This window comes from Terrapene carolina, unplaced genomic scaffold, assembly GCF_002925995.2.
Source record: "Terrapene carolina triunguis isolate 2854851 unplaced genomic scaffold, T_m_triunguis-2.0 Scaffold192, whole genome shotgun sequence".
Classification (NCBI taxonomy): Eukaryota; Metazoa; Chordata; order Testudines; family Emydidae; genus Terrapene; species Terrapene triunguis.
In genome coordinates, this window is record NW_020664543.1 from 3030845 (window position 1) to 3043388 (window position 12544).

Consider the following 12544-nt stretch of genomic DNA (forward strand, 5'->3'; position numbering starts at 1 on the left):
AGGGGCCCAGCGGGGGAGCTGCAGGTCAGGAGTGAGGGGCATCAGCAGAGCTGTGGGGATGGGGAACCCAGGCCAGGGATAACAGGGGGCTGCAGGGCAGGATTAAGGAGTGGCAGAGTGGGGGGTCGGTGGCTGCAGGGGAGGCCAGGGCTGAGGGGTGCAGAGGGGTGGTTAGGAATAGAGGAAAATTGGGGGAGGCTGGAGAGGACCCTGCCTCCAAAAAAAAGAGGAAGCCAACCTGCACTGTCCAGGCTCCCTGGGAAGGGCTGGGACACCCTGTTTCCTATAACCCACGGCAGGATCCCACCCCTGCCACCTGACTCACCCACATTCCTCCTGCTGCAGGGCGACCCGGGGAGCAGGGCAGGCGCCGCCTTCGTGGGAATGAGGCCGAGCCGTGCCGGGAAGGGACGTGCTCGGCGGCACCGCGACTCGACCCACGGAAGGAACAAATCGGGCCATGGGGCCAGCGCTTCCTGCGGGGGAACAAGACGGCGAAGGCAGGAAGCTCGGTGGGGTTTACAACCGGCCCCGGGAAAACATTGTTGACTGGATGAATTCCATTAGGGCAAAGCAGGGGCTGTCAGAGGCTGCGGCTTGGCCCCTGGAACGGCGATTTCCCCTCAGCCCCTTGCTCCAGGCACTTGGATTCAGTCTGGCCCTCTGAGCTCCAGCCACTGCCACAAGCAGCTGCCCCCCCCAACCCCCCGCCCGCTCTTCCCTCCTATTTTATTGGGGGGGGAGAGATAAGCGAATTCCCCAGGCAGGAACCAATTTTCCCCTCCTCCACTCAACTGGCCTGCAAGATGTCCCCATTCCCTCTCCCATTCCCTCCCCAGAAGACCTACATGTGCAATGCGCCCCCTCCCCTCCGTTTCCCGTCTATCCAACCGAAGCTCCCCTCTCCGAGCCGGGCAGGGACCAACCACTGCGCCACGTAGGAAAAACCAGCTTTATTCTGCACACACAGTGACCGAAAAAAAGCCAAAAGTCACCTGAAAAGGAAAAGGGACAGTTCCGCGCCGGGGGAGGGGGAATAACATTCGAGTCAACAGCACGCTCGCTCCAGCACCCCTGCGGCCCTGGGTACCCAGCCTGGGAAGGCTGATCCCTGTTCTCGGCGGCACTGGGGTGACCCCGGAACGCCGCTGCTGACACCAACATGGACTCGCTCCCCCTGGACGCCGGGGCGAACGAGAGCAGAATCTGGCCCTTTGCATGTCGGAGACCAAAGATGGTAGAGGGACTGGCCACGCCCACATGATATAGGCCACGCCCATCCCATACAATTGCGGGATCGGTAAAAAACCAAATGATTTTACAGTCCCTGTAGGAAGGCCCTGAGTGCGCCGCTCTGAGAGGCTGGAGAAGAGGCCAAAGGGTTGTTCAGAGGGGGGAGGGGGACCAGGCTGTCAAGAACCCGGGACAGCCCTGGATCTCGGTCTTTCCTCACTCAGTCTCCTCCCCTTCCCCCACACCACGGCCTGTTTCTTGCCTCTGATCTCACTCTGTGCCAGGAGATCACTTGCCCTCTCCGCAGCCAGCGGCATGGGAAGGGGATCAGTGCCGTCATCCCCACTTGGCAGATGGGGGAAACTGAGGCACAGCAGGAGTCAGGGCTGGGGTGAGAGCTGTGGTGCTGCTGGTTCCCCGGCCTGCATTCTGACCCCAGCCCCACACCTCCCACAGCTCCACGCTTATGGTAGAGGAGGGGAGGGATCCCGGGACAGCTGAAGCCAAGAGGAAGCCCTGGGAGACCACGGCAGGTCTCAGAGCAGCTGGCTGGCAGTGCAGGGTGCTCACAGGGTGGGAGGGGGACAGGACCCCAACCCCAGTTCTGCTCCACCTGCACATCCACACGAGTGGGCTGCCAGGTTTTGCTGCCCCTGCCACCATGCGAGACCGTTGCCAGCTCCCCACACAGCACGCACCCGGCTGCAGCAGCTCCCCCAGGAGCCACTGCACATGTGCATGGGGCATCTTGCTGCTGGCCCCAGTCTGCACCTGGCTGGGGAGACCCCCGCTTTGAGCACCGGCTGGGGCAGGAGAACAGACAGCAGTTGCTGCAGAAGGGTCAGCCTTTGCGGACAGTTCCCGTGCAGCAGATCCGTGAGCAAACACCTCTATGCACCTCGCTCTCCAAACCCGGGACGGAGACACCCAGGAGAAAGCACCATGTGGTCTCCCGCGTCAGCTGAGGGGCTTACTGAGAGAACGCGTCTCAGAGCCAGGCAGCGACCCAGCGCCCTCCCGGCCAAGACGTGGTGGGGAAGATACCACACGGGCTTTGCAACAGGAAGGAATGGACCCCAGGGCAGGGCCTGTGGAGGACGCCAGTCCTGGGACCCAGCTTCTTCCATGCTGGGCTGAATGGGTGTGGCTCTGGGGCAGGGAACGCCATGCAGCCCCTGGAGGGCCCCACACCAAGGGGCAACAGCCAGGGAGATCTGTGTGGCTCTGTCCAAGGCAGGTCCCAGCCGAGACCTGCTCAGCTCGGCTCCCTGCAAGTGGAGGCTCCATCCGACAGAGGTGCTCGCCGGTCTCCCACGTGAAGCTACTGCCTTTGAAGCCTGCAGCCGGGTGGTTCTCCTGCATCCGGACACCGAGTGGCAGATTGTCCTGGGGCTTCAGGAGGGGACGGGGAGCGAATCGACGGAGCCAGCGGGGAGAGTGGGCCCTGCCGCAAAGCGAACGTGGCTCATGCAGCCAAGAGGCGATTCCCACGGGTACGAGGCGCCGGGCAGCACATGCTCACCGCTGCCAGGAGGGTGAACGCTGCCAAGAGGGACCGTTCCCACGTTCAGGACCCAACCTCAGCAGCCCCGGAGTCTGTGCAGTCCGGCGTCCCCAGCAGGAGGATCAATAGCACAGCGGGGTTGAGGGCCAAGCCAGTGTTTAGCAGAGTCTCTGGATTCCCTCTGGGGACGGCTGGGTGGGGAAAGAACTGGATTCTCTCTCCTCTCCTGGGCTTAGACCCAGCCTGGCTGGAGGCTCTAGGATCAGTTCCCGTCGTTGGCCTTGGCTTGACTGTCCACAGGTGGGGAAGGAGACAGGTTCCCTCTTTGGAGGAAGGGGATCGCCGGTGATTTCTAGAGCAGCAGGAGCCCAGGCGGGGATCTCTACCACCTGCTCTTGCTGTAAGGAGAGGGAGCCTAAAGCAGAGAGACGGAGATCAGGACTCCACAGCTGAGAGGCACAGCCGTAGCTTAGACCTGGAATTCCCCTAGACATGGCCAAGTTGGAGTCAGCAGGGGTTTGCCCAATGGCCTCTCACTTTGTCACACGCCCAAGTCTGGGCCTTGGTTGAAATAAACAAACGGATTGTTCTGAGAATCTAGAAATGAGCCAGTTCCTGGCCGGGACAGGTCAGATCCCATCAGAAAGGCAGCGGTAAGAACCCCACGATGCCAAGGAGAATAGTGCATTCTAGTCGCACGCAGGCGAGGGCTTTGCGGGGTTTCATCTGAAGGGTGGATTTATTGGAGAGGGGAGAGGCCTGGACACACAAACCTTCGGCTCGCTGCATTCAGAGAGCGGGGAACAGCCCACTTCCACCGTCTCTGAATTCTAACGCAAGAGGGGTAGGGATGGGCTAGGGTTAGAGCCAGGGCCTGGGAGCCAGGACTCCTGGGTTCTATGCCAGCTCTGCTACTATTTGCAGTGAGGAGGTGGGCAAGGCCTGTTGCCTCAGTTTCTGCATCGGAGACACCAGTCCTGACCCCTCGCGCAAGGGAACCAGGAAATCTCATCCCCAGCTGTGGAAGGAGGGTTTTTATTCCCAGACCTGCCACTGAAATCCTAGACCCTTCGAATGAAGCACGATCGATCTCCAATCCCTGCAGATCCCCAGGCCAGCTGGGAAGGCTGGAGTTAACAAGAGGATGCAAGGACGACAGGTCCTAGTAGCAATACAATCCCTTGGACTTACACGCAGGAGGCATTTCCACCAGGAGGTCTCCAAACACCTTCACAAAGGGGGGTGTCTGTCTAATCCCTATTTAACAGGTAGGGAAACTGAGGCACAGAGCACGACGGCCCCATAGGGAGACAGTGGCAGTAGAATCAGAGCCCCCTCCATCTCCCCCCCCCGATTCCCAGCTCCCCCTGCTGTAACCACTCGTCATGCTGCCTCAGTGGCACAGCTCCACATTATCACAGACCTGGACGCCCTTGCCATCCTTCTGGGCTGCTGCATGCCAGCTCTGTGCCGCGTAGGCATCCTCTGCGCGCAGGGTGGAGTTGGTACTGCTGGTCATCTGGCTGTTGGCGCTGGCCCGGGGGAGAATGACGTTGTAGTTGCCTTCGGACTGAAAACAGAACAAGTGAGGACAGGGCTGAGAAGAGACATGGCTGGCACTTCGGAGTGGCTTACCTACCCCCCCAACTTCCCCAAGGGTCTCCTGGCTTGCCACCCAGCCCCACCCCTGCACCCAGCCCTGTCCCTGCAGGGAGGGGCTCTCCAGGCACCAACAGGGGCCATTCAAATCAGCTCTCACAGTCTAGGTAGAAAGTGCACGGCCTGTCCACTCACCTCCCTCATCTGCAATGGGGCCAGGGATGCCCAGGTAGAGAGCACCTGGTGCAACCCGCCCCCAGCCCAACCATGCCAGGCTGCGCCCGGCTGCACCCTAACGTGACTGGAATCTGGAGCAGCTCACGGCAGGGTGCTGGGGACGAGCCCCTTGCTCAGCTCACTCCCGTAACACAACCGAGATCAGGGCCTACCGTGCCAGGCGTTGCAGTCACCGTGTGGGAGACGATCCCTGCCCAGACGGCTTCACAGGCTGAACAGGCCAGACAGGCAGAGGGCGGGAGGGGAAACTGAGGCCCAGAGGGAGGAGCGACTTGCCCAAGGCAGCTCAGCAGGCTAGCAGCAGAGCCGGGGATGGGACATACACCCCCCGCCGCCCTGCCTCGCTTGGCCACAGCCTCGTGTCCTGGCCGGAGAGCGGGGCCTGTGCTGGGACATTATCCCGTCCTGCACCCAGGGGACACCCAGGCAAGCGACCGCCGGCCGGCTGACGTGGGGAGAACACACACACTCCCGGTCTGACTTACGGGCCCTTTGTGCATCAGAGCCATCTCCGTGGGCTGGAACACGCTCGTCACCAGCTGCCCGTTGTACCCGCTATAAGGTGACACCGGTTTCTTGGCTGCAAAGAGAAAAAGCACCGGGCACGCTCAGAGGTGGAGTCAGATTTATTGGGGCTCTGGGCACAAAGAACATTTGGGCCCCCTGCATGCCGGGGGCCGAGGTGCCGGGCCAGGGGCCCTGCCCACCCACTTTAACATGGGCACAGTCGCCTCGGGCAGGTGCGGAGCCAGTGGCGGCAGGGGAGCTGATCCAGCCTCTTCCCAGGGGGGCGGGGACACGGGTCAGGGGCTGTTCTCAGGCTCCCCCATCCAGGGCTCCCCATGGCAGCTTTTACCACTGCCCAGCTCCAGCTTGTGGCCTGGCCAGGGGGTGGGGTCCCGGGGAAGAGGAGGAGCAGGGGACGGGGTCACAGTTCGGGCACCAGTGCTGCCCCCCCCCCCCACTTCTACAAGGTTCTGGCACTCCTGGGACCCCCAAAGTGGCCGGGGCTCCTGGGCACAGGACCCATGGGCCCATGCATTAATCAGCCACTGGCCACGCTGAAAGGGAGTAGAGAGACTTCTCTCCGGAGGGCAGGGACCTCCTGGCTGGACACCGGCATCGATGGCTGTGGTCTGACACAAGCCCACTGAAATCAATGTGCTGTTTTTCACACTGCCTTAACAACCGGGCAGCCTTCCAGCGCGGGCAGGTGGCATCACTCAGGAGGCGACATACAGACTGTTGAGTCATAGAATCACACAGACCTGGGGCTGGAAGGGCCCTTGAGAAATCACCCAGTCCAGCCCCCCGCGGCAGGCAAACCTAGACCACCCCAGCCCAGTGCCCCAGCTGGCTTAGGCCTGCTCCACGCACTGGGAGAGCCACGTCAGCTAGAGTTACACCAGTACAACCCCACGTGGGGCTGCAGTTACGCGGCGCTCCAGGGGCCTTATACTGGGATCTTTTAGGGTTATACGATGGGACTGCCTGCGACAGCAGGAACTGGACTCAGGGACCCGTCTACTCCCATGGTCCTATCTTATTCCCCAGCGGGTACTGGTACCAGCACCTGTGTCCCGGTCTGACTACGTCCCCTCCCTAGACCGGTGTCATTAATGGGGTACAACGTGCGTGCGCAGACCAGCCCTACAGAGCAGAAGGCGGCTGTGAAGCAAGGAGCTGTTTATGGCACAGCACGAACAAGCAGGTTCTAATGAGCTAACTCACAAGAGGGCCTCCCGCCAGGGGCGAGCAGCTGGGGGCTGGAGGCAAGGCTTGTTTGGCCCCAGTCCCAGCAGCAATTAAGTCACATGCAGTCTTAGCCAATCAGCCCCAGTCCATGTTATTTACACGCGAGCAATGGTTTGTTATCGTAGGGTCACCTGGGAGCTCTGGCCTGCGCACACGGGCTGGTTATGGGGGGGCTGCGCACGCGTGGCAAACACAAGCGTGGTAGTGTAGGGTGGCTCGTGAGCCCTCGGTTACACGTGCTGCTTTGTTCTTGTCCGGCTTCTCGATGGAGCTGTGGCACCGCACAGGTTTGTTCTTGCAGGGTCTCCTGGACGTTGCTGGGCTTAGCAGGGGGAGGCCAGAAGAAATAGCAGCTACACTTTCTCTTAGTGGAGGAAAAGCCCGTGAAGAACGCTGTGCTCTTGGCAACAGGCACAAGGGAGAAAACAGTTGGGCTCCCAGCTGTAAATGTCCCAGGCCAGCAAGCAGCCTGTGTGTGCTTCCGGAACGACAACAATTGAAGTCATTATTTCAAACCGGTCCAGGTTGGTAGTGAGCAGATATCTGGCTGTTCCTTCACCAGATCCAAGCGCGCAGGTGGTCTCTGTCCAGGTCCTGCTGAATGGACCGTGTCACAACAAACCTTCCCACCAGGGCAGGCTGCCTGGCTGACAACTCCCTCCCAGGAGCCACGTGCTCCACAAAGAGGTGTTTGTATTGCTGCAGCACCCGGGGGGCCCCCGTCAGCATCAGAGCTCCGCGGCGCTAGGCGCTGCACGCACACAGGGCCCTGCCCCAGACAGCTCGCCGCCTAACACACCAAGACACTACCTGAGTGGAAGAGGCAATGGGGGTGAGGCGGCCGGAGGGGAGCAGGGAGAGAGACAGGCAGCTGCCGCGGGTGCAGCCTGGAGCTGCTGAATCACACAATTAGAGGACATAAACAAACAAGTTTGATCTCAGCCACCTCCCCCCAGGCACTGGCCCCGCCACCCTCAGAGGGGGTAACATCAGACACGTGGGTATAATGCCAGACATAACCCTCCCCGTGCACCGGGGCCCATGGCCTCCAGTTCCCTGCCAAAGCCACGGCTCACAGCCCGCTCTGTCCACGTGATGGGCCAGCTCTGTCGGCAGCAGCAGCCCTACCACCACCGCACCCTGGCCCCGTCCCAAATATTTGGCTGAATGGAGATTGGGAATGGAAGCTGCCCTGTGTCGCAAAGGGCTCAATCCTGCACGGCGCCGAGCTCCCCCGAAAGGTGCTATGCAGCCAGCTCCCATGGAAGTCAGGCGGGCGGAGGCTGCTCAGGGCCGTGCAGGGCTGGGCTCAGGGAACAGCTCACAGGCCGGTCCCCTGACCCGAGGCTCGGCTCCCATAGGACGGTGCTGTCGGGCAGCTCACGGAACGCACGTCCATGTGCACGAGCGCGTGTGCACACGAAGGACGGACCCCGAGTCAGCTGGAATTTGCCGAGACAGTGGAACCACCGCCACTGCACCCCCAGCGGTACAATCACTCAGAGCCACAGCTGCCTCTCCGCCCCCAGTGCCCGCGGCCCCCTTGGCCAGAGCTCTCCTGCCTACCTGAGGCGGGTTCATCCATGGAGAAGGCCTTGTTCTCCACAAACATGCTCTGGGACTTCTGCTCCTTCAAGATGGTCTCGTAGCCCACGCCCCTGGTCGGGTACATGTCGTCCTCGTAGGCCTGCTCTGGGCCCGGCCGTGTCACGTGGGAGACCTCAGGGATGATGTAGAAGAAGACGAAGACGCAGGCATTGGCCACCAGAACAATGGCCAGGGTGGGGTCGTCCCAGGCCGGGCCTCCCCTCTGCTGGTTCCCGTAGAGGTACATGATGATCCAGACCACCCAGATGATCATGGACAGGGAGGTGGTGAGGAGGATGAAGACGACGTGCTTCCTCCAGTGCTTGTAGCGGCCGCACAGGGCTGGCCAGGCAGTGGCGAAGGCGGCCAACAGGAGGAACATGACGAAGATGAGCGCCATGACGAAGTCCTCGTTGGCCACGGTGCAGGGGTCCTGGGAGGGGCCGTTGCTCCTCACCAGGGTGATAAGCAGCCACTCGGCGTTGATGATCACCTCCACCAGGGCCAGCAGCAGGGCCACGCCGAAGGTCACCCAGCCCTGCAGCCCATGGTTCCTCCTGGCCAGGAAGTTAAGGGTGAGGGCATGGGCCACCAGGCAGGAGAAGCAGATCCCGAAGAGGACCCCGAAGAGGAAGCGCCGTGAGGCGCAGGTGGAGAAGTCTCGCTTGACGATGAAGTCGAAGGTCAGGCCGAAGAGGCCGAATGTGCCCAGGAGGAAGAACGCCTGAGTCCCCACCAGGCTCTTTTTCCTGGGGTCCTGTGCGAAGGGCAGGCTGGCCACCAGGATGATGGTGAGCACGAAGCTGGTCACTGCCCCGAAGCTGGCCAACGCCTCCAGCACGATGCCCCAGGCCGCCGACAGGTCGCAGAGGTTGTAGTACAGCGAGGCCAGGTCCGTGCCGCACCCAGACGGAGGGGCCTCCTGAGCTTGGCACACGGGGGCGAGGCTCAGCGGGAGCCACACGGACATCAGCAGGAACCAGGGAGCGGCCATCCTGGGCTGTCACGAAGGCACCGGGCGGGGTTCCCAAGGAGCCTAAAATTGGACAGATGGAGAAACGAGGTTGGTAACCTGAGAAAACAATTCATCAGCCCTGGAGATCGGGACCCCCCCAGGGGCGTGGGCCTGGGAGCCAGGCTGGAATCTCTCCAGCTGCTGACGCCTGTCCCGGGCTGCTGCTCAGGCTTGCACCACGGCCTGCTGCAAGTTTCCCAGGCTCTCGGGGGGTCGTCTCCCTCTACCTGCCAGCAGCACCTGGCTCTTCCAGTCACCGAGCCCCGGCCTCCCTCACCTGCACGCAGTGCTTTCTCTAGCGTGTCCTGCAGGCCCAGGCCAAGAACCACCCGACTGCACCTTCGCCTCAAACTGCCTCGGCCCTGCCTGCTCTTCTCTGCCACTCGCTCTGTTTTTGGCAGACTCTGTATCCCCGGGATTCACACACTCCCCCACCTTGATCCCCGCCTCCCCCGTCACATTCCCAGCTCCACTCCACCCCGTCCCTGCAATGTCACCGCTGTACTCTTCAAAATCAAGAGCCGTGACTTTAATACAATTGGCTCCTTTGCCGCCCTGCCCCTCCCGTCCCACTGGAAGTTACAGATAGCTGGGATGCTACGGTGGCCGGTTTGCACCACCTAGTTAAGGCTCCTGGGTTTGCACCTTGCTCCTCCTGGATGTGACTTGGCAACTGTGTCCCCTCTCCAAAGTAGGGTGACCAGATGTCCTGATTTTATAGGGACAGTCCTGATTTTTGGGTCTTTTTCTTATATAGGCTCCTATTACCCCTCACCCCCGTCCCGATTTTTCACACTTGCTGTCTGGTCACCCTACTCCAAAGCTAAGTAGGCCCGGCCCAGGCCGGTGCTTGGCTAGGAGACCCACAGTGCCCTGGGGGAGAATCAGTAGAGAACCCTGGTACTAGGAGTGCTGAAGCGCAGTTGTTTGCGTGAGATCGCTTGTGATCACTGAAGATCACACAGCCTGGATGTCCTGGCCAAATCCCAGCCTAGGGGATTGCATCCTTCCTAAATCCCTCCCGCCCCGATCCAACTGGACGTGGCTTCCTGTCCTAAACGGGCCGAAGGTGCCTTGTTAAACGGCTGCTCTGGCTCCTCCCCAGAGGTGGCTGTGAATGATGGATTCATTCTCGTCCGGACAGCTTTCCCTGGAGAGGCGCGTTATTGTACGGAGTCCGCCAGGGACGTTGCTTTGTCCTCTCCCAGAGGAGGAAAGCGAAGCCTGCAGGGGCTGGATGAATCCAAGGCCCCAAAGAGAGACAGTGGCAAATCCAGGACCCGAGTGCTCGGGAGATCCCGGTTCCCAGGCTTGTGCTCTGACTGGTTCGCCATCAGGACACACGGGGAAGCACTGGGGAGTCGGACGGATCCGTCCCTTCCCCAGCAGCAGCTACGGAGCATTTGGGAGGAACAGGCGCCGCACTTAACCCTTTACACCCCGGGACAGAAAGATCCCTTCGCTTTCACTTGTCTCCTAGCAGGCCGAACCCAGGCCCGGGGTAAAGCTTATGCCAATGTTTGCCCCACGTACGTCAGCCTGGCTTAGAATTTCCTACGGCTTGGACGCCATCACGCTCCAGGAGCTGGTTTGGCTCAGTCTAGGCTGATGCCGTGTTTCTCCAGACCTTTACAAGCAGCATGTCGTGTCCGGGGAGGGGAGCAAGGACAGAGCCTTGTGGGAGAAGGATCCGGCCTACAGAACGGGGCAGGTGGTTACTACTGGGTTCCACACGGGCTGGTCTATTCCTGCTTCCACCCTGCACCCAGCCCACAGGGAGATTTTCTTACCCCTCTAGTACAATGCAGGCCCCTCCCAAGCCCCTTTCTCCACTAGCTGGTCCCTCACTCCACCCATCCCCATCCCTCTCTCCCCCGCTCTGCGAGGCTCTGCACGAAGGGCATCTTTCCTTGTGCTTAGCACAAACCAGCCACGGGCAAACGGCTCTTTGAGGTTTCACAGCAGAATCGAGCCACAGAATGTGGGCGGTGAAACAAGCCTGACCCAGGCTCTGGGGGCAGCCCCCACTGCCCCCCAGCCTCTCCGGTTCCAGGCACCTCGCGCTCACACAGGAGCCAGGCAGCATTTCCGTCTCCCACTCCCCTCCCCGGGGGGCTGGCTGTGGCCACCGCATCCATCCTGGATTGCCTGGGTCTGGCCATGGGGGTGGGGTGCGGGTGTACATGACAGAGGAAAGAAGGGGAGAAGAGAACCATGTCCCCTCCTCTCCCCATAAAACACCTCCTGGGACAGAGCCACGGCCTCCCTCCGCGCAGCACTTCCCTTTTCAGGGTGTGTCTGTCACTCCGCTCCTGATACAGCTGGGGAAACTGAGGCCAAACAGGATAAGCCACTCACCCAAGTCACACAACAAGTCTGTAGGAATAGAACCCAGGAGTCCTGACTTCCAGCCCCTCTCCCGCGCTGCTCTAACCGACTAGCCCCCAGTCCCCTCCCAGAGCCAGGGTGAGAACCCAGGAGTCCTGACTTCCAGCCCCCCTACTCACTCTATACCACTAGCCCCCACTCGCCTCCCAGAGCCGAGGATGGAACCCAGGAGTCCTGGCTCACAGCCCCCCCTACTCTAACCCACCAGCCCCCGCTCCCCTCCCAGAGCCGGGGATGGAACCCAGGAGTCCCGGCTCCCAACCCCCACTCTCCTCCCAGAGCCGCCCCCTTGTGCCCCAGAGAATGGCGCCAGCCCCCCCGCTTTCCCAGGCCCCCACACAAGGGACTGTCCCAAGCACGCCCAGGCGGCCCCTGCCCGTCCGGGGCCATGGCACTGGGGGCAGGGGCTGCTCGCTTCCAGCAGGGGAACTTGCCCCATTGTTCGTGGCCGCCCCGCCAGCCGCGACCCGCTCGCCGCGGAGAACTCACGCCCGGAGATCCGGATCCGGGGTCTCCCCGCTTCCCCCCGGGGCGGTTTAACGAGCCTCCGCTCCTGGGTCCTCCGCACCCCACGGCGAGGGGCGCTTGGGGCCCCGGCTCCGGCTGGGGCGGGCTGGCTGCAACGCCCCGGAGCCTGCCAACTTCTGCCGCCCAGCGGCGCCGGGGGGCGGCCGGGCTCCTACCTGGGCGGTGATCGCGCCGTGCGCGGAGCCGGGATTGGCCCTTCGGGGGGGAGCGGCCCCGCGCGGCGCGCTCAGCCCGGGCCCCGCTCCCCGGCCGGCGGGGGGCTGCTCGCCGCTCGCCCGCTCCGCTTCCCCAGCCCCCGAGCCCCGGCTGCAGCCCCGCAGCCGCCAGCCAGCGCAAAGCCGCGGGGCACGGGGCGTCTCCTACCCGGAGACCGGGTGCGGGGGCTGCCTGCGCCCTGCGGGGCTGTGGGGGCTTCGGGATCGCCCCGCACTCAGCGCCTCGCGCTCCGGCCCTCGCCCACCTCGCCGCCGCCGGCTTGGCCACGTCACAGCTGATTAGCCCGGCCGGGGGCGGCCTTGCCCCGCACCCAAAGGGGTTTGTCTCTGTGGGGGGCAGAACCTGCGAGCGCCGCGTCCCAGCAGGTCCAAAGTTTCGGGGCGTGTTCTGGACACAGCAGCGGAATCCTATGGGGGGGGGTCGGAAACCCGCAAATGGGGAACACAAGGAGAACCCCCCCCCCGCATGTGTCTAGCACCGCC

The 12544-nt window shown here is 62.4% G+C and overlaps 1 protein-coding gene across 3 annotated transcripts; it reads right to left on the reverse strand.

The window, feature by feature from the left end:
* Positions 1–2233: 2233 nt before the first annotated feature.
* On the reverse strand, positions 2234–12291 carry GPRC5C (G protein-coupled receptor class C group 5 member C). Of its 3 annotated transcripts, none has more exons than XM_026654433.2 (5): positions 12210–12291; positions 7895–8951; positions 5059–5153; positions 4161–4307; positions 2234–3152 (listed from the first exon to the last, which is right to left on the reverse strand). In XM_026654433.2, exons 2-5 carry the CDS (start codon positions 8907–8909, stop codon positions 3120–3122), a joined length of 1290 nt encoding a protein of 429 aa, XP_026510218.1. In that variant the 5' UTR covers positions 8910–8951; positions 12210–12291; the 3' UTR covers positions 2234–3119. The 3 variants fall into 3 exon arrangements, with proteins under 3 accessions (XP_026510218.1, XP_026510219.1, XP_026510217.1); XM_026654434.2 differs by lacking the exon at positions 12210–12291 and adding an exon at positions 12002–12105; XM_026654432.2 differs by lacking the exon at positions 12210–12291 and adding an exon at positions 11808–11984.
* Between the last annotated feature and the right edge of the window lie 253 nt (positions 12292–12544).

Bases quoted from the DNA above. Each gene is read 5' to 3' on its own strand.
- GPRC5C (XM_026654433.2), bottom strand. From the start codon at position 8,909: ATGGCCGCTCCCTGGTTCCTGCTGATGTCCGTGTGGCTCCCGCTGAGC. The intron at 5,154-7,894 runs GTAGGCAGGAGA...TTCTCTTTGCAG, and splicing joins CATGGATGAACCCGCCTCAG to CCAAGAAACCGGTGTCACCT. The intron at 3,153-4,160 runs GTCTGTGATAAT...TCTCTGCTTTAG, and splicing joins AGGATGGCAAGGGCGTCCAG to GCTCCCTCTCCTTACAGCAA.